This window comes from Buceros rhinoceros, unplaced genomic scaffold (genome assembly GCF_000710305.1).
Source record: "Buceros rhinoceros silvestris isolate BGI_N320 unplaced genomic scaffold, ASM71030v1 scaffold3003, whole genome shotgun sequence".
Taxonomy (NCBI): domain Eukaryota; kingdom Metazoa; phylum Chordata; class Aves; order Bucerotiformes; family Bucerotidae; genus Buceros; species Buceros rhinoceros.
This window is the reverse complement of record NW_010402913.1, coordinates 1-19,927: the sequence shown is the minus strand read 5'-3', so window position 1 is coordinate 19,927 and position 19,927 is coordinate 1. Positions and strand designations below refer to the sequence as shown.

The 19,927-nt window shown below is 38.0% G+C and overlaps 1 protein-coding gene across 1 annotated transcript in view; it reads left to right on the top strand.

Annotated features, from left to right (window-relative positions):
• Positions 1 to 18,797, top strand: part of LOC104490500 (probable ATP-dependent RNA helicase DDX60) — a gene marked incomplete at its 3' end in the record, with an annotated part of 32,430 nt that extends 13,633 nt beyond the window's left edge. Inside the window, exons 12-28 of the mRNA XM_010132791.1 lie at positions 193 to 356; positions 1,375 to 1,627; positions 2,131 to 2,294; positions 4,772 to 4,924; positions 5,691 to 5,840; positions 7,275 to 7,394; positions 8,765 to 8,860; positions 9,539 to 9,654; positions 10,175 to 10,320; positions 10,509 to 10,618; positions 10,726 to 10,830; positions 10,917 to 11,045; positions 11,844 to 11,971; positions 14,622 to 14,780; positions 15,927 to 16,071; positions 17,644 to 17,796; positions 18,693 to 18,797. Coding sequence (XP_010131093.1) covers positions 193 to 356; positions 1,375 to 1,627; positions 2,131 to 2,294; positions 4,772 to 4,924; positions 5,691 to 5,840; positions 7,275 to 7,394; positions 8,765 to 8,860; positions 9,539 to 9,654; positions 10,175 to 10,320; positions 10,509 to 10,618; positions 10,726 to 10,830; positions 10,917 to 11,045; positions 11,844 to 11,971; positions 14,622 to 14,780; positions 15,927 to 16,071; positions 17,644 to 17,796; positions 18,693 to 18,797 — 2,396 coding nt within the window. The remainder of the gene's footprint in view (positions 1 to 192; positions 357 to 1,374; positions 1,628 to 2,130; positions 2,295 to 4,771; positions 4,925 to 5,690; positions 5,841 to 7,274; positions 7,395 to 8,764; positions 8,861 to 9,538; positions 9,655 to 10,174; positions 10,321 to 10,508; positions 10,619 to 10,725; positions 10,831 to 10,916; positions 11,046 to 11,843; positions 11,972 to 14,621; positions 14,781 to 15,926; positions 16,072 to 17,643; positions 17,797 to 18,692) is intronic.
• Positions 18,798 to 19,927: the final 1,130 nt, after the last annotated feature.

Here is a 19,927-nt window from a genome sequence, read left to right as displayed (position 1 = left end):
TTTCCCTACGATAATTCAAAGTACTGTTGGATTTCAGTGAGTTTTAGAGGCCAGCTTCTTACGAAATGTGGTTTTGGCCTTTAGGTCAATGCTGAAATTTTAAGAACCTTATCCATTACCCAGGTAGCTTTTCTTGAAAATAGATTCTGCTGGAATTCTATCAGAGTGTTTTAAAATCAATTATTTTTGCAGCAAAATCCAAAGATCCAAAAGAAAGAAAACAAATACAAAAGTTACAGACTTTTCATCATTTTTATGGAAGCACTTTGGGAGACAGCACTTCAAAACTTATTGTATGTCAAGGGGATGTGTCAGGGAATGCTAGTGCTGCTGTCAGAAAGATTCAAAAAAAGCATGTGAGTATGTTCAAGTCGCTCTTTCCAAATGTTTTTTCTCTTATCCAGGAAAGGATTTCAACGTGTGTCTCACAGCTAAAGTTTTACGTTCCGAAGGCACTAGTACTTTTCAGTTGAAGAAATGAAAATCACCTTTGTACTTCAAATTTAATTAGCTAATCAACTAATTGGCAAAAATATTTCTGTTCCTAGTTAGGAATACTGATGACTATTAATAGGCAGAAGTAAATAAAAAAATTAATAAATCTGAACTCTGCAAAGGCTAATAGGTTTTGCCTCATGGCTAGTATTATAATGTGGAATGAAGGAAACTAGCGTTCATGAGTTTAATTTTACTTTAAGAAACTATCAAGAAATAATGAAAAAACATTATTCAGTTACTTATTTCCCTGCACTATTTGGAAACGTTAGCTGTGAAAGTTCCTGTAGATATTGCAATTAATCCTAACTATTTGATCATTGCCAAATGGCACAGGGTACGTAGCATGTACTTACATATGCATGAACAATTCTGAGCAATAGTGTTTTTGAGTAATATTTCATAATAGACTGTACTATGGATTACAAATTATGGCCTGTTGAACTATCTGTAGAAGTCTGTATATAAAATACCTTTGTTAACCTCAAGTAAGGTTGAACTCTTGATTTTACTGAAGAGCATCTCATTATGATCAGAATTACTATTTCCCATGTATAAAATAAAAGCTTGGAATTTAACTTTCAGACATCTGCTATTTTATTTTTTCACATTTTGCTTTCCTGTAGTATTTGTGAAGCTTTATGCTGACCTAAAATGAAGCTTAGGGAAGCTCTTTTGAGCAACATATATTGGGACTTGGAAATAATATCTCCTTCAAAATGAAGTACTATTTTAACCATTTTCCAAAACATGATGAATCACACAGATTAAGTGAAAACTGCAATGCACCTGCTGTGATTGAGTTTATGGATTGTTTTTTTTAGATGATGCTTGTGCACAGTGATGGTTAGTTCTAAATATCTCTATTTTATTGGATAGAAAAGTAAAGCGGAAATAATTGCAGAGGAAAACAACAGGCGGCTAAGAATTAAAGAAGAAATGAAAGAACAGGAGCAATGGAAAGCCTTGTGTATACCAACCAAAAAGGAAATAAAAGCAAATCTGACTGTTGGAGTAAATAAATTGGAGAAATATCTCAAGACCCTTAAAAGCAGATCTGTAAAGTTCAGCATAGAAATGACAGGACTGTCTGCCTGCTTTGAAGTGTGGAAGGAACACTGCAGACAACAAGGTATGATAGCTAAATTAATGATGATTTGCAGAGAAAGTTGTGCTGCCATGGTTAGCGGCCTCCTGTTTCACCAAAATTAACTTGTTCGGTCGATACCCTCAGTCAGGAGTGTCCAAATGCACACTGGTCTAAAGCTGTTGAGGAGAGCTGTAAAGACTGGTGTGAAATGGGTTGATAGTAAGGTTGAGTAACAAATGTGTGGGTCAGGAAGGTGAAATCTGGGAGCTCAGTTATTGCACAGATGTCGGAAGTATGACTTCCTTTCATAGCTGAGCATGCAGAAGCAAATAGAATTACTTGGGTGGTTGGTCTTCAGTGGCACTCCTTGTAGTGGTCACCTGAGTGTGAGCTGTCTTTGTCTAGTTGTCTTTAAATAAAATTAATTTTTAAACTGACATGAATGTGGTTGGACAGATAAGGTCTGTAATAAAATATCTAATATCAGAAGATTCCCAATGATACAATTGGCTCTCAAATAACTGGAGGCTTTTTTTTTTTTAAAGGTAACAAATCTAAAGATTTAAGCAAAGCTGTTCAAGTCATGAGGAGAATTCACATCCTCCTTGAAAAATATCGAGATCTCTTGGAGAAACCACATCTACAAAAGCTGACCACATATCTAAGATTTCTTGGATTTGAGAATTTGGCATGCTCTTTATCTGGCCAGGTAACTTTGTAGACTGTTATGATTCTACCATAACTGGATCTGTAGTGTTTTCTTAAGCATTGAATAGCGTCTTCATGGCTTGGCTTCACGAACGAAGATTTGGGACAAACGTGAGCGCACCCTTCGGGCCTGCGCGGTGGGTTTTTTAGGTGAGGCACCAGCGTGCGCGGAACTGGCTCCACCCTTTACACCTGAGGTTCATCTGCCAGGGCCTAGCGAGCTTGGATGGTGACAGCGAAGTCCTCAGGTCGTAGGTTTGGTTAGAGTGTCCTTCTCTTAGATGGAGCCTTACAGGGCTAAACGAGCTCCATCTGCCCGGGTTTGGGGTCAGAGCTGTCCTTCTCCTAGGATGGCTGCCCGAAGGCTAGTGAGCCCATCCTGCCCGTGGACACACTTCGTCTGACCCTTCACTTGAGACCTGTCTGGATAGGGAGACCCCACTGGAGGCACATGCCACCACCAGCACAGCTCTCAACCTCACAAGGGCACGCAAGCTCCTTCCCCACGGCAAGGGGGTGACCGTGAAAGAGGAATAGTGTGTAGAATATCTATGTTGAGCTTATTTTGATTTATATTCTGCCATAAGATTTGGAACTGTCTCTTCTTGTTTCAGATATTGATCTTCTATACATTTCTCTGCTTGATGTGAGGGCATAGCGTAGTGGGCCAGGCCACTTCCTCTCTAGTAGATAGAGCTTTACAGGGCTGCAAAGATACTTTTTGAAACATGCATCAGGATTAGCTTGCTCTAGTTATTTCTGTTTGAGGCCTCAGACATCTCTGTTCAATTCATCACATTAGCTGATCTCTGCTTGTTAAAAACAACTCTTAAAAGCTAAGAGATGAGCAGCTGCTCTCTTACAGGCCCAAATGCGCTGCTTCAGAAAAGGAAATCTTTGAAACTGCAGAGATCGATGAAAAGTTTTCTGTTTGTTGTTACGGTATTACTGATCACTTCTGAAGGAAACAATTTTGTATACTGAACGGCTTGTCCTTGCTAGCTGAGACCACCAGTAGCTACACTGAGTTTGGCTCTGAAGAGACTTCTCTAAGGATTGCCCTTAAGCTTTCCTGCATATTAGCAACCTGTCCATTGGCTGGTTTAATGTTAGAGCAGTTTGGTACTTTTGTGTAGATGGGATGTTACTGAGAAGAGGGGATGCTAAAGTTATATCCTCTCAGGCGAGGATATAAGTCACAGCCTGCAGAATGTTAAGTCAATAGCAAAAGGAAGGAAGATTACAATGAACTATCAGCCAGTAACTATTACTTCAGTGTCTCATTTTTTCAGGCACAGTAGAGTTAGGGATTTTTGGAAGCCTATTTCTGGAAAATGTTTTTCATTTCTTGAGGATGAGGACTAAGAGGGGAGGGAAGAAGTGATTATTTTGTATGATATTTTCTTCCCTTGAAGAGTGGAAATTATTTGTCTCTTTTTCTATGTGAATTCAGCTGACGTGTGATGACAGTTTTCTTTTGCCTGCATAGTTGTAAAGGTGTTTGGTGTCTCAAATAAAGTGTACTACTTTTCAGGAAGTAGAATCGTAGAACATGAGAATCTCAAAAGGTCTATCGTAAAGGTTTGTGGTGATAGAAGTGATAAGTCAGCAAGATTAATGTCTTGCTCAGAAGGTCTTTAGATCAGTCAGTGCATTTTAGACCCCATTTTGCTTTTGCAGCTTCTTGTTTCTGATCATTACTTTTGCAAAATTGGGGGAAACTTAGAAATAACTGAAAATATTCCTGTCAAGAAATTGAAAAAGCTGTAAAACCTCCATCCTTGAAGACAGTAAAACCTCAACCGAACATAGCCCTGAATGACCTCATCTAATTGCACCCTCTTCTAGCATGCAGTTGGATTGACATCCAGACATCCCTAACAACCTAAAGTTTTATGTGATTTTCTGATCTGCTAGTGTATTTTGTAATGCATAATGCTTTTCTATACAGCTTTCAGGATCAGATGTTGTAACTAGATGTGTCCATGAACATTAAATTTAGTAAGTCTTAGGATATTACAGGCATTGTTTAAAAATACAATGCTTTACAAAATTTGGTATCACACTCAGTATATTGAATTTCCTTTTGCCACTGTGATTCATCGCACAAGGTGTGAGGGCAGGCTGAAGAAAAGAGATGTAAATATAGGATGAGAAGGCTCTGGCAGGCAGTATCTTGAAGAGGGTGAGCTTTGCCTGCTAGCCATTTTTGTCAGCTTTTCTGACAACAAAACCACCACCACCATCACTACCCATTATGGAAGACGTTATTTTTAGAACATAGTCTCCTGTGAAGACATGCAAGCATAACCCTTACATAAGGATCTATGGTGTAGATTTCTGCAAGAAATTGTTGAAAAATCACCTGCAGTTTCATGTTTTTCAAAGCTTGCAGAGTTCTACAGAGCAAAGGATGTGCCATTTTCTTAATCTCTTGCTAGCTTTCAAACCAGCTTGAATTTTCACTTGACCTTATAGACAGGAGAAAGTAATGATCAGAATATAAGCAACTATGCTGTTGAAGTGGGTCCAGCTCGGTTTCAGCTACAATACGTGGATTACTACTTGCTCAGAGAAGAAAGAAATGATCCGGATCCCCGAGTGCAACACTTCATACCAGACACGTGGCAGGTAATGCGACACAAACTCTGCATGAAGAGAATGGAAATTATCTTTGATTTTTAAAATATTTTTTCAATATTTTCCCCATTTAAATATACACATTATTATCCTACTTGCAAAAACACTGTTGTTTGACAAATTTAATTATGTAATGAATTTAGCTAATTCAGTGGGTCATTTTGGACTGTATTCCATGATCTCTGTACACTGAGCTTTTCTACAGAGAGCTTGACCCAAGTAGGGCATGGTCATATTGGCCCATGGAATTCAACATAAATGCTGAATGCGTGGGATGTCACTTTTGACGGTGGTAACGACCCATTTGGATAATCTCTGACTGTTCATCCTCTGCTCATTTGTCCCTAAAGAATTACCCATAGTATCAGCTGAGAAATAACTTCTCTGTCTAAAGTGAATTAAGTCTAACTCAGAATTTTGTTATTATTGGACTGGAAAGGCCAACTGAATTTGCTGCTTTTCATGTTCGTATCTTTTATGTTGAAAATGTCCAGCTTTGGACACAGAATGTTCTGGTATCAGTATCTCAGACCAAATAATTGCAATAGACAAGTTATAATTTGTAGGTCCATGTCTAACATTTTAAGGTAAAAGAATACAGTCATTAAACAACTAGGTCAACTCTGAATTTCTGTAGCCTAAAATTTGTATATAAAGTCTCTGTACAAAAATAAGAAATGGTTTTACAGAAAGAGCTGGTTTACTCAATAAAAACTTTGTAACAACATTTTGACATGAGTTACTGCTTTTCTCTTAGCGAGAACTTCTTGATGCTGTAGATAATAATGAGTCTGCAGTGATTGTTGCTCCCACTTCATCAGGAAAAACATATGCATCGTACTATTGCATGGAAAAAGTTCTGAAAACGAGCAATGAAGGAGTAGTTGTGTATGTTGCTCCTACAAAGGTAAGGCTGCATCCGATTCTGTATGCATATGTTTACAAAATGAATATGTTTACAAAGAAACCTTCAAAATACAAGGGCCGCTCCAAAGGTAAAGCCTCCTACTTTATTGTGTTGGCCCATGATGTCAGAGGCAGATGTTGGTGGTGTGGCAGTAGAGGTTGAACCTTCCCACCAATGTTCCATTGAATTTTGTTGCCGTGCGACAGATGGCAGCTGAGGGGCAGTCTGACAGCATGGCCTCTGACATGGGAGCGTGTGTGATGCAAAGGGGTGTCACTGAATTCCTTCATGTGGAAAAAATGGCACCTCTTGACATTCATCGAGACTTGCTGAACATTTATGGAGACCAAACAGTGGGTGTTGCACAGTGAGGCGGGGGGGTTATGACACTGTCATAGCAATTGTGAAACTGTGGGTCCCCTCTGCTGGTACAGATTTTTATGCCGAGCATGGCACGCTGGCTCTTGTTCATCGCTGGCAAAAACGCACAGCCAGTGGTAGGGACTGTGTTGGAAAATAGTGTTTTGTAGCTGAGAATTTGGTCTATCAAACAGTGTCATTGTGCTCTTTGTGTCTATTGTAGTTTCCATACAAAAGAGAAATAAATAGGAGGCATTACTTTTTGAGTGACCTGCGTATTTAAGCTCATGCAGAGTTTTTGTCTATTAGTATCTGTACAACTAACCTGAGGTCAGAAACACTAATATATATAAAAGTGTTATAAGTAGCCTGTTAGGTCAGTTACGAGAGTACTAAAAGCCTAAAAAATGGTGAAAGTAGTATTAGAACAGAACAATAACCAAGTCAAGTTGTCTTTTTCTAATTGTATTCACCATTGGATGCTTCAAGAGAAAATTTACAAAACTCTAGGCAGTGAGATATTTTTCAATGAGAGTTCTTTCTTAATAGTTAAAAGCTGACTTAAGTGCTGAGACACAATGTTTTGATTTCTTCCAAAACTTATTTTAATGTTCAGTGACATGATTTTTGGATAGTGAATTACATGTGCTGTTATTCAATAACAATCTCTATGGATTCTTTTAGATAAAATAATCTTTTTTATGGTTATACTCAGATTGGGCATCAAAATCATTCTTATAATTTGAATATCAGTGTGGGTGCAGAAATGTGTTTTATACTTTCAGCCCCAGGACTTTAAGATAAAGTGCTTGTAGATAACTCACTTTACACAACACTAAATTTCTCTGAATGCATTTGAGTATAATTGAGAATCAAGTTCCATCTGTTTTTAAACTTAATGCATTGACAGTATAGACTTAATAGACACTATAGACTTAATAGTACATTACATAGTACATTATAGTCCAGTACATTAACATCAGTGACAAAACTCAATGCTTTTGTGAGTCTTGGAATATCGTATGCCTTTAGACATACTCTGTCTAGTTTTGTTAATGACCTGCTTTATTTAAGGCCCTTGTGAACCAAGTCGTGGGAACTATATACAGTCGATTCACCAAGAAACTTCCAGATGGATTGGTGGTGTGTGGAGTCTTCACACGAGATTATCGCAATGATGTCATGAATTCACAGGTATATTTTTATGGGTGTTTCAACACATAATGACTTCTGTATTTCATCTGGCTTCTGAAAGTGTTAATTCTAATTATAACAGTAGTACCATTACTAAAAAAATCTAAGCATACCTCTACTGCTTACCAGAATCTTCCAGGCAGTGGCATACAACCTTAGCTATTCATCCTTAGAGGTCATGCAGCTGATGAGTTGACCCGATTAAAAGCAAAACCATTAAAATCCTTTGGTTGCCAGCATACAGCAGATGCCTTACAGAAGTCCAGATAGAATATATAATAGCTTTGCTTTTGCCTGCTACTGTAGTCACTCCATCATAGATGTCCACTAGGTTGGTCTCTCTTGCACTTAGAGCCAAGAACTGCACACGGGACTCCAGGTGTGGCCTCATCAGTCCTGAGTAGAGGGGAAGGATCCCCTGCCTTGATTTGATGCCCACATTCCTCTTAATGCAGCCCAGGATACCATTAGCCTTCTCTGACACAAGGGCACATTGCTGTCTCATGCTTAACTTGCCTCAAGACCTCAAGTTCTTTTCTGCAGAACTGCTTCCCAGCTGGATGGCCCCCAGTATACACTGGTGCGTGGGGTCATTCCTTCCCAGGTACAGGACTTTGCACATCTCCCTGTTAGACTTCATGGGGTTCCTGTCAACCCATTTCTCCAGCTTATCAAGATCCCTGTGGATGGTAGCATGACTCTCTGATGTATCAGCCACTCTTTGCCCTTTGGTGTCATCAGCAAACCTGCTGAGAGTATTCTTTGCCCCATCATCCAGACCATTAATGAAGATCTTAAAAAGAATCAGATCCACTATTGCCCCTTGGGTTACACCGCTAGTTACTGGCCTCCAGCTAGACTTTGTTCCACTAATCACCAGCCTCTGGGCCCAGCCTTCCACACAGTTTTCAGTCTGTCTGTCTGCTTGTCTGGCCCATGCTTCAAGAGAGGATTCTCTGTGAGGATCTTATGAGATGTGTTGTCAAAAGCCTTACCAAAGACAATATCCACTGCTCTCCCTTAATCTACCAAGCCAGTCATTTCCTCACAGAGATTGGTCAAGGTCAGTCAAGCATAACTTCCCCTTGGTGAATTCATGCTGAATATTCCTGATGACATTCTTCTTCATGTGCTTGGAAATAATTTCCAGGATTTGTTGCTCCGTCACCTTCCCAGGAATCAAGGTGAGGCTGATGAGCCTGTAGTTTCCTGGGTCCTCTTTCTTGCTTATCTTGAGGATAGCAGTGACAAATCATTCATTTGTTCTTGAAATACATGTATGGTTTTAAGTGCTCTTTAAGTATAGAATGTACTTGTCATTGATTGGTCATTTTACTTGAAAATAATGCTTTATAAACCTTTCTTCTTAGATACTAGTGACCGTGCCTCAATGTTTAGAAATCTTGATGCTGTCTCCTCGTTGCCAGAAATGGACCAAACGGATACAATATGTTATCTTTGATGAGGTAGGCATCTTTTATTAATAACCAATATAAGAAATGTATGAAAAGATCTTGAGAAAAAATGATGGTGACTCAATTTTTCATCACATACATCACCGCTGGTAAAAAGCCCCAACTTTCAGATGTATCATTTCTGGCTTTTTGTTTGGTTTTGTTTTTGCTGATAGTGTTTATGTACTCCGGTGAAAGACCTTAAAACTCTGTTAGTCCTCAAGAGGGCATACAGTTCAGAGAAAGCTAACAGGAACTTCCTTTATTTCCCTCAAGTCAGTCAACCGAAAAGCTGAAAGACACCGCTGTAGTCCCAGTGACATCAATGGAGCATTTCAGCCTGAGATCATACACATTTCACATCACTCAGTATTTGTCAGTCCTTCCAGAGAAAAAGTCAGTGATTAATCTTGACAAATTTAAAATTCCAACTGTATTCTTTCTTATATATAGAATTAATTGCTAATGATGCTGGTGAGTATCTAGGGTACAAACAGTGAATGTAGTATTGAAATTGAGAGTAATTTGCTATCCAGTGAAGTCTGGAGTGGGATTTAGTAGGTTTGCTACAACATATGAATTATTCATTACTGAACTTGCCATACTCTTGATTTTCGCAACTCCTTTTATGGGTACACTTTGATGAGGAACATTTTTTCTTTTTTTTTAATCCTTTCCCCAAAACCACAGGTCCATTGTCTTGGTGGTGAAATTGGAGCAGAGGTTTGGGAGCATCTTCTGGTAACAATTCGATGTCCGTTTTTGGCGCTCTCTGCTACTATCAGTAACCCGGAACACCTAACTGAGTACGTGGGGTATCTTTTTGCTCACAAGGGCGTATTTAAAACGGATATGAGCTGTTTTATATAAGAGAGGTCAATTACCATTAGCAGGCAACTGATTTGGAGTTATCTTGTTACATGTATCATGCTACCTTTACTGGCATAAAACAATACTATAACTCTTAACTCTGTGTTGAGAACAGGCACTACTATTCCTTCAGACCCTATAATTGAGATGTGTGGAGGAACTTAGGAGGCTTTGGCATCTATTTGAATTGCCAAATCCTGATAAACACACTTGTCCATCATCAATCAGAAAAGACACCTGCATTATGCTTATATTTATAATGGTGTTATTTCACATCTTTTATTTATACCCTAGGATAACCTAGAGAAAATTGCACTGCAAGTAGAATACAGGGGGGCTGGAAATTCTATAGGAGAAGTTGAGCAAGTTGTAGTAATTAATCTATTACAGCTGTAGCAATTTTCTTAAAATAATTTTTTACAAATCTTATTTTTTTATTTTATTCTTGCACTGTAGGTGGTTACAATCTGTAAAAAGGTATTGGCAAAATGCTGAGAACACAATAGAAGGAAGCTCTACAAATGCTGCAAAGAACTTTACAAGAAAATGTAAAGCAAAATCTGAAGTACAAGAACAAAAGAAATCATATCGTGTTAGACTAGGTATATATCACAATATTTTGTATCTAAGAAATAAATTTTAGTGTTATTTCTGCAAAAACTTTAATCATGGTACATGAACTTAAGTGTATTTTGTTTTTTCTTTTAAATAAAAACAAATCTTGCAGGATTGAGTACTTGCTTTTCAAAATGACCGAGTGCATCATGACAACATTTTTGTCTCTTCACAGTCTTGTATGAAGAAAGATACAATGATTTGGAAAAGTACATGTGTTCTCTGAAGGGCGGTGATTTTATCATTGAACATTGTCACCCATGTGCTGCATTAACAGTCAACCACGTAAGCATAATACTGGCATCAATGTTGTTTAGCAAATGTTACATTTAGACAACACGGATCCCAGCAAAATTATTTCCTTATTTTTCTTTTGTTTAAACTCCTTGCAGATTGAGAATTATGGTTTTCCTTCAGATCTTTCTCTGTCTCCACGAGAGAGCATCCAGCTTTATGACATAATGGTAAAAGTCTGGCAGGAGTGGCCGAGGGCACAGGTGTGTATGCACAGCTGTGGACAAAATATATCAAAATAAATAGATAAAAAAGTACTGCAATGTTTTATATTAGTCTTGTTTTCCAGGAGCTAGATCCTGAAGAGTTTGTCTCTTTCAAGAACAAAGTAGTAATAAAAAAGGCAGATGTGAGGATATATGAACAAGAACTGAAGAAAGAACTAAGCAAATGGATTGTGCTTGGTCAAAGACAGAAGGTAACATTTGTTACAGGACACTTTCTAAAGATTGTGTACAGATTTAATATAATAATAATAAAATTATGGAAGTTTCTCCCCCTACAATTATTATTTATTAGGTTTAACTGCTACTATACTTGAAACATAGGCAGTAATTTTTGTGACAGTTCCGTAAGTGGTTTCAAGGTGATGTTTTCACAGGCTTCTCTGGGAATAAGACATCTGATGCTGCTGTGAGATTTCGATTTCTTTAGGTACCTCCTAAATTTAATGAGAATAATGTACCATTGCTCTGCTTTTTTAGCCTACTTCTTTTTTTTGCTGCTCATTTGAAACCCTCTGTGTAACCGCAGACAGTATGTATATTTCCATGTAAAAGACAGAAGTTAGAGCAAAGAGGAAAAAACTAAGTCCTTGATTGGAGGCTACCTAGTCCTATATCATAAAAAGGAATTTGAGGAGGGGGTGAATCGACAAGGAAAAAATAAGGAATATCTGGGGAGAATACAGATTTGTTGAAATATGACACTTGAATATGAAAACATGTCATAATCAGTATGTTAGTAATACTTCATTTTGCACAGTGATGGTAGCCATAAATTCTACAACAATTTGCAATTAGAGCCCTTACTGAAGTCATTTGATAACTTGCAGACTTTTTAGTCTGTAAACTATATGTGACTATTGCCACATATCATGATTTTAAAAAATTAAGCTGATAGAAGTTGACAAAGGGAAATGGAGTCTTCCTATTTGATAGCCTCCAGCCAGAAGTTTCTCCCATTAAAATCTCCACAATAATACTACTTTTGTCAGGTGAATGAGCTACTGGAGCACCTTAAGCCAAAACCTGTGGATTGCTCAGAACAGGAAAAGTGGAAGCATTTTGCAAGATTTGTGGATAAATTACACGAAATGGATAAGCTGCCTGCCATATTTTTTATGTAAGTATTTACATTCCATGTATTATATGTGAATTGCCTCTATTCAGAAAAATGGGTATGTGAGATAAGCATTTATATGGTTTGGCGAATATCATTTATACGGTATTTGTTACCTTTGCTTTAAAACATACAAAGTAAAGATCTACAAGCTCTGTCAACCATGTATCTTTATGGCATTAAAGATTTAGCTGAAATAAAACTAGGAGCATTTAATTACTGTGTGGAACCAGTGGAATCCATGCATGATGTCTGAGAAAATTACTGAATCACATTAAAATCAGAGTCAGATTCGCAGTTATTTTGACTCAGTGTAGTCAGTAAAACTTGTGGAAAGTGTGTGCTGTTCATTCAGAGGTGTAAATGGTGTATGTAGGGGCAGATTAGCTAGGGAAAAGAGTGGAATGAGGTTCTAATAGTGTGTGCATTTGCCACATCGTGATGGTTCCACTGCATAGCCCCTAACAATTTCATCTTATATCCAGTGACATGCATCAATCAACCCGTTTTGTGTGCAGGTGAGATGTAATTGCGTAACATGAAACATGCAGAACTTTGAGCCTACTGACAATGCCATTATTGTGAGTGATATTGCTAGTATTAGTAAAGTAGTCAAGTACCTCAATGTTGGGCTTAATATTATAAAGAAGCTGCTTATCAGTTAGAAGTTTTCTAGTGCATAGGAATCCACTAGAAGATGTATAACTAATAATGCATAGGAATGAACATGTGAAAATAGAAAGTTTTCTCATCCCAGTGTGAAGCCTTGCTCTTCCTTACATTGGACACTAGGTGTAGAATGCTCACTGCCATTTCAATTCTCACGTGATGCTGATAAAAAGGCATTTCTGAAAGAACTGTAGAAAGGGAGAAGCAAAAAGCGAATATACCTATTGATGGCACCTCTCAAATTACTCTAGTTGCTGGTAAATTATTTCTTTTTCTATTTCCAGTGACAGTCTAGTTGTAAGTTAATGCTACAGCTGATTTCAAGCTGGAACTGGCAGTTTTTAAAAGGAGTCTTAGATATTTGTAATTCCTTCAAATAAGGAATAACTTGAGGGCTGCTGTATGATTTGCAACATTTTGGGGCACTGAATGGGAAGTTTCAAGGTAAAAAGGAGAACCTTAGGGAATATGAATGTGTCTTCTTCTCATGCAACCTGGAATAATGGGTTCTTAGAAATTCTTGGTGACTTACAGCTCTGACAAGGGACTGAGGGTAGAGTATGAATGTGCTAGATAATTGATAAATGATCATGATGAGACAAGAGCACCTCCCAGACCAGTGAACATGGAGGCAGCACCTAGCAGTATCAAGCTGAGGGGTGAGATAGATAGAGAAAATTGTTATCTAAGGGTCTTTTAAGGCACAGGTACAGTGTAATGGCACTTGGTAAACCTCCCCACTGTCTTTGTAGTCAGACAAGGGACAATAGTCTGACAGAATTAAAAAAAAAAAAATCTTTCTAGTTAAAAGTCCCAGTCCTGAGAAATTGTGACGGAGATGGAGGAGTTGAGTAGCCCTCACAAGTAGTAAACAGTGATTTGGTATAGATTGGTATTTATGGTTCATTGGTACAGGTAAGCTTTTTGTCACTAAGCCACTATTGATGACTGAGGTTGCAAAGTGGTCATCCTCTATGGGATTATGTTAGCACAGAATTAATGGTGACTCCTAAAGAGCAGGTATCAGAGCTAAAGAAGCCAAATTGCTCTTGCAGCCATTGGTGGTAAGGAAAGAAGCAGTACTTAAGAGTTTGTTTTTCTTAGAGCCACTGAGGAAAAGAATAGGCTGGCACTACTTTAGTACTTCGTACGGCTGAATAAACTCAATGGTAAGAGAGAAATGAGCTCATTCAGTCTGAGCTTTGAAGAGGAAAAAAGAGTAAATGGCAAGTGAGTGTTGTCAAGGTCTGCCATCCATGAAGATGTGAAAAGCTTAAGTTAAGGAGAGGTTACCTCTTAGCCTTAGAATCTGTATTTGGTCTTTATAGGTAAAAGCATAAAATCCTTCGATTTTTCCTCCTGTTCTTGTGACTACCAGATTTGAAAGATTTGTGAATTTTCTAATGGACTAGGATGCAACCTAACCCCATGTGTTTCTAACATCTTGTACAATGCTAGTTAACAGGATCGCCCTGCTGCAACAAGAATAAAAAACCCACTTTTTGAAAGTGAAGCTGTAGAAGTCTTCATCCCAGTTAAACTCCAGACAGTCCAATACTGCAAAAGCTATGAAGAAGAACAGCTGCATGCAAGACCAGGAAAAATGGGCACTGATTCTCAACTGAGTAGTTGAGAAGAATTAAAATTACTTAAGCTACAGTTTTCTTCATCTGTACGTCCAAATGTCCAGCTTAGGGAAACATACAGCTGAGCACACTTTCTATAGCTAATTCATTGGCTGAACCATTTTACATTTTACCACTCAGTTTAGCAATAATAGCCATTTGAAAGTAAATGTGGACTATGATTTTGAGATGGCATAGGGATGTGCTTCTAATGATTAGAATTGTTCTAGTTCTAATGATTCTCTAACTATTGTCAGATGCTAAGGCTCACTGAATATTATTATAACAGCATTACGTATAAATAAAATCTCTGTTAGAGTTCACCTAACTGATGTTTACTATATATTATTTACTTCAAGATTTAATGTGGATTCAGTGGAACATGCAGCCAAGAAGGTATTCATCAATTTGCTGAAAAAACAAAATAGTGGACAAGACCCTAATACTGAGAGGGAAGAAGAACGTTTAAGGGAAGAACTAAGAAAAGTTAAAAAAATGCTAAGAAAATTCAATCCTCAGTAAGTATTATGACTATACATTTTTAAAAAGGTTACATATTATGACAGCGGACAATTTTGTGATAACTTATTTATGGGGAATGTATCTTTCAGCATCGCATTCATCCAGCTTGCGGTACAGTAGTCCCCACTCCTCTTTGTGCTCTAGAAACCCCCACAGTAGGAGCAGGTGTATGGCAGGTATCAGCCGGGAGTACCTAGTGTGTAAGTCAGGCAGCAGGAAGAAACCAGCGTTGCTGACATTGTGTGAGGTGCTGGCACTACAACTAAAGAATTAGAGAGAAACTTGAGTGTATGCGATCAGTCGATTTGGAGTAATTCACTACTGAGATATCAAGATAGCAGACCAGCTTTTCCTCAGACAGTGACATTTGTCGTGCAACTCTCAAAAACAGCGCAGCATCTGACCCTGGTACTTGGGTCAGCCACTGGGGGAGAGAACATTTTCATAGTTTAGCTCCACCATGGCTGGTTAGAGTGCTGACTATCTGAAGTACAGGTTCACCTGACTGGTGAGATGTTCTTTGAATACTTGTCAGCCTTTTGCTTGGGTTCTACTGTGTTTGCTTCCTCCTTAACCTTGAATTTTCTTGATTTTGTGATCATGGAGCATGGATTTTTATAAGGCATTTGGCAATGAAATATAGTTATTAGGATTATCAGAAGCACAACATGGTTTTGTTCTCCCAATCTTGACAATTTACAGTGCTTCCTTTGGACACACTCATCAAAGAATGAACTTAGCTGACTTTAATAGTAATATTAGGTGAGAACTTGAAAATCCAGGGGGAATTTAGACTCATATTTAGACACTGAAGTAACTTGAAAATCTGCCCCTAAATACTTTTCCTTCCCGTCTGTTCTTCAAGTCCTGTCCTAAATCCTTACAGTCCATGTCATTATTGGCAGTAAATCCATAACATTTTCTTTCATGTTTCTACTGTGAAATCTTGTTAGCTTACTAGTTTGTTAAATGAAATAGTTACAGTCTTTATCTTCCTTCATGTTTGTATACTGCCTTCATTTCTCCCCTCTACTTCACCCAGAATTAAAACTTGCCATTTTGTACAGAAACCATGATAAAATGAAGCTGAGAAATGTTTGTTAATTACAGAACTAATATTTTAAATTACGTATTGTATACAGGGATATAAAAAAGCTGAGGGTCAGTAAAATGGAAAACATGGAACTTCTTTTGACTACAAAACAACAGTTAGAAAAAAGACTTAAAAGGCTAACTGCTATCCCTTCTGTGTGTACCTATGCTGATCCTAAAGCAGTGGATGAAGATGTAAGTAATTCACTGATAATTGTAACTATTTTGGTTTTGAATGTCTAAAATGCCTAGATTTGTGCATAAACATGTAAAATGCATATAACGTGTGATGCAGTTGTACTTCATAACAGCGTGTATTGACTTCATGGAACATTCTGAATATTTCCATTTAAATTCAATTCTAGGTATCAATCTTAGATAACTTTATTTTTAAGATGTATGGACAAGTATCATTCTGCCAAATATAAATATGTTGACTTGTCCTGTGATAGCAGTCCTAGGATATATATTACAATTAATCAATTTCCATGAACTATCAGCAGTGTAGTTCTGTTACTTGATTCAGGTCTCAGATACCTATTTTTCTGACTAAATCATCAGCATAGGCTCTATGGCACCTTTGTGTACTTAGGAAAACATTTTTAAGCCCTTCTTATGTTGTAAAAATACTAAATAATAAATCATTTTAGGCTCTGAAAGTTCTTGTCCCCATAAAGCAAAATTTTCCATGCTCTTTAATGTGTTTATGTCCCCTGAGGAAAGAAAAGGTGAGAAAAGCACTGAAAATCTGCAGATGTCTATCAGAAATATTAATACATATATTTTTATAAAAATGTATTAAGGAATAGTTTATGAAAGAGATTTATATGATGTGGTTTCCAGCAGTAGTGAGTGACTGGGCCTTGATCCAGGAGTTCTCCTGTGATCTAAACTTCCTGAAGCATGACTTCAGGTTCATATAGCTGTGTCTTCATGTTTTTTATTAAAACAGTGATTGTGATATACAGCTCTTAATTCAGAGAAGAGGTACTCAAAATTTTGATAAAGTGTCTTGATAGTGCTTTCTGTTTATTGTGATATGTCTTGAAAGAGAGGAAATTTCTCTGTATTGGGACCAAACTTGAAAATTCTCATGATTCTTTATTCTGGAAACTTGGGATCCCAGTGGCATTTTTGGACAGCTGTCAGCCAACCTGGAAGGAACACTGCTTCCCACAGATGTATGTGGGTAAAAGCAGTGAAGAAGTAGCTTGTACTTTGGAACAGATGACACTCAGCTGCAGAGTGAGTTTAGAAAATAGTGAAAAACCTTAATTCAGTGCTATGTCTGAGCTATGGAAAGGGAAGCTTCTGTGTTGTGAGATGAGATGGTGGTACTGAACAGGGATGACAAACAAAAGCAAAAGAGTATCAGATTCACGTACCTGCTTAGGAATTTGTTCAGTGATAGTGACATGCAGTACGTGGTCATGAAGCCATGCTTTGAGTAGGAAAGTCGTGAACGTGCAAGATTGCCATGTCTGATTTCATCTAGCTGCATGGTATGACAACTGAGATTGTTGTAATGGCATTTGTTGCAAAGGTGGAAAACCTGTTAGTACATAGAAGTGTACCAAAGAGCCTGGATTTGTTGTCATAATAAAGCTACTGAAGGTGCATATCCAATGACATACTTGGGACTTCAGGTTCACTGAGGATCATAAGCAGCTGTATTTCTCCGTGGTACTTGAAACATTGAAGATGACTTTTTTTTTCATTAACGACACCTGGTTGAGGTTAATACTTACCATTTATTTTTATTTATAGACTTTGAGGAAGATTTTTCATAAGCTTAGGTTTGAGAGAAAACGTTATCTGCAGGAAGTGCTGGCACTGAGGGGCATTGGGTTTCATCATGGAGCTATGGCTGCCAAGGAACGACAGGTAGTGGAGATGCTTTTCAGGCTGGGATATATCAAGGTCAGTAATTGATATGTTGATCAGACGATCTGCTCCCTAACCTTCCCCAGCACAGAGGTCAGACTGATAGACCTGTAGTTCCCTGGATCCTCCTTCCATCCCTTCTTGTGGATGGGTGTCACATTTGCTAACCTCTGGTCATCTGGGACCTCCCCGGTTTGCCAGAACAGCTGGTAAATGATGGAAAGCGGCTTGGTGAGCACTTCCACCAGTTCCTTCAGAACCCTTGGGTGGATTCCATGCAGCCCCAAAGACTTATCTGGGTCTAAGTGGGTAGCAGGTTGCTAACCATTTCTCCTTGGATTACGGGGGCTTCATTCTGCAACCTGTCCCTGCCTTCCAGCTCAGGGGGCTGGGTACCCAGAGAACAACTGGTCTTTCTATTAAACTTTAAGGCAAAGGAGGCATTCAGTGTCTCAGCCTTTCCCTTGTCCTTTGTCACTGTGTTTTCCCCCACATCCAATAAAGGATGGAGATTCGTCTTGGCCCTTCTTTTGTTGCTAATGTATTTACAGAAACATCTTTTACTGTCTTTTGCCACAGCAGCCAACTGAATGTGTTTTAGTTAAACAAACGCTGTAAGATTATGACATTTTGTACTGTCTACATGGAATATTTAATTGTGTTTTCAGTATGATTGCAATTTATGTTCCACGAAAGATGAGATATAAACTTTCAGAGTACAAAAGTTTAATATGCATATGCAATGACTGTATGAGCTGCACTAGAGTGAACGTCATATATGTTCATAGCTCTGTTAAATTAATCAGATTAAGGTTGAGCTGAAAAATGCTAGTAAAACTGCTATTGTGACTTTAGCTGGATATTATGGGTGGTTTTCTTTTAATTGGATATTGCCATTTCTAATAGGTATACTCATGTTTGGTGTTTTATAGGTAGTCACAGCTACTTCAACACTTGCTTTAGGAATCAACATGCCGTGTAAATCTGTTGTCTTTGCTGAAGATTCTGTCTTTTTAGATGCCCTTAATTACAGACAGGTATGGAAATAGAACACCTACTTTTTATTACAAGAACAGTACACCCGTAGCTGTAATCATGCACAAATCAGAAAAAAATGTATTTTCTTTTACATATTCTTCTGGGTATGTTCTGAGTTTTACCTGTTTATTTTGGTGACAATAATAGTTTTAGCTAAGGTGATTTTACTAAAGCTTCAGAACTGCCAGCCCACAGATACTGTTATGTAGTCAAAAGATCACAACTGTGAGTGAACTAAAGGTGTGGATTCAGCTTTCAGTTATGGGAGCTGGATTTCAAAATCTCTTTTGTTCTAGCCATTTTTGTGTGAAAAAAATGCTATAAGAACATACAGTGGGGACGTAACGAGAGAAAGAAAGATTGCTGACTGGATTAATAGGGACTTTCGAGTTCCTTTCATCTTCGAAATGGTGCTCCACACAATGCAACACAGTGGTGTTGATTGCAAATCATTAAAGCAGAATGTCTCCAGTAACGGCACAACTTCCTGGGTCAGTTGAGAGACTGTAAGCTCTTCATTAGCCTGCTTTCTGCTCTTGGTCTACTTTTTGAACCTTTCATGAAGGACTGTCAGTTTACCTCTGGTTCAGGAGACCATACAGGCCAGATACAGCTGATGGCATCACCTGGATGGTAGCTCTCAGAGTGTGAGCGGACCTGTGCAGTAGCTGGACCTATGTGCATCTCCCTTCTCCTGCACGTAAACAATACGACTCCAGCTTTGTCACATCATCTGATACAAGGGCAAGTCTTCACAAAGGACCTGACCAAGAATGGGTGATCCATGCTAGGGAATACACCCTTAGGGAGCTTCTCTCTACTTCTTATTCATATTCTCTGCCCTTTATTTGTACTGAGACTATCTCTGTCCCAAATCTACCCAGAAGTAATTCAGAGTTAAACGTAACTTGAAAACAAAGCTGGTGTATAGGTATAAATTCAGTTAAAACTTACCTTGAAGAAATATAAATGTTAAAAAGACATGTGGCAGAATGTAGTATCCTGGCCAGTGTTTAGATCTTCTATCAAATTTGGAAGGTCGTATTTAAAAAAGTAAATAAATGCACCACATTTGTAAAACAGCTATACTTTATTTTTAAATTAATAATGTTATTTTAATAATATAATT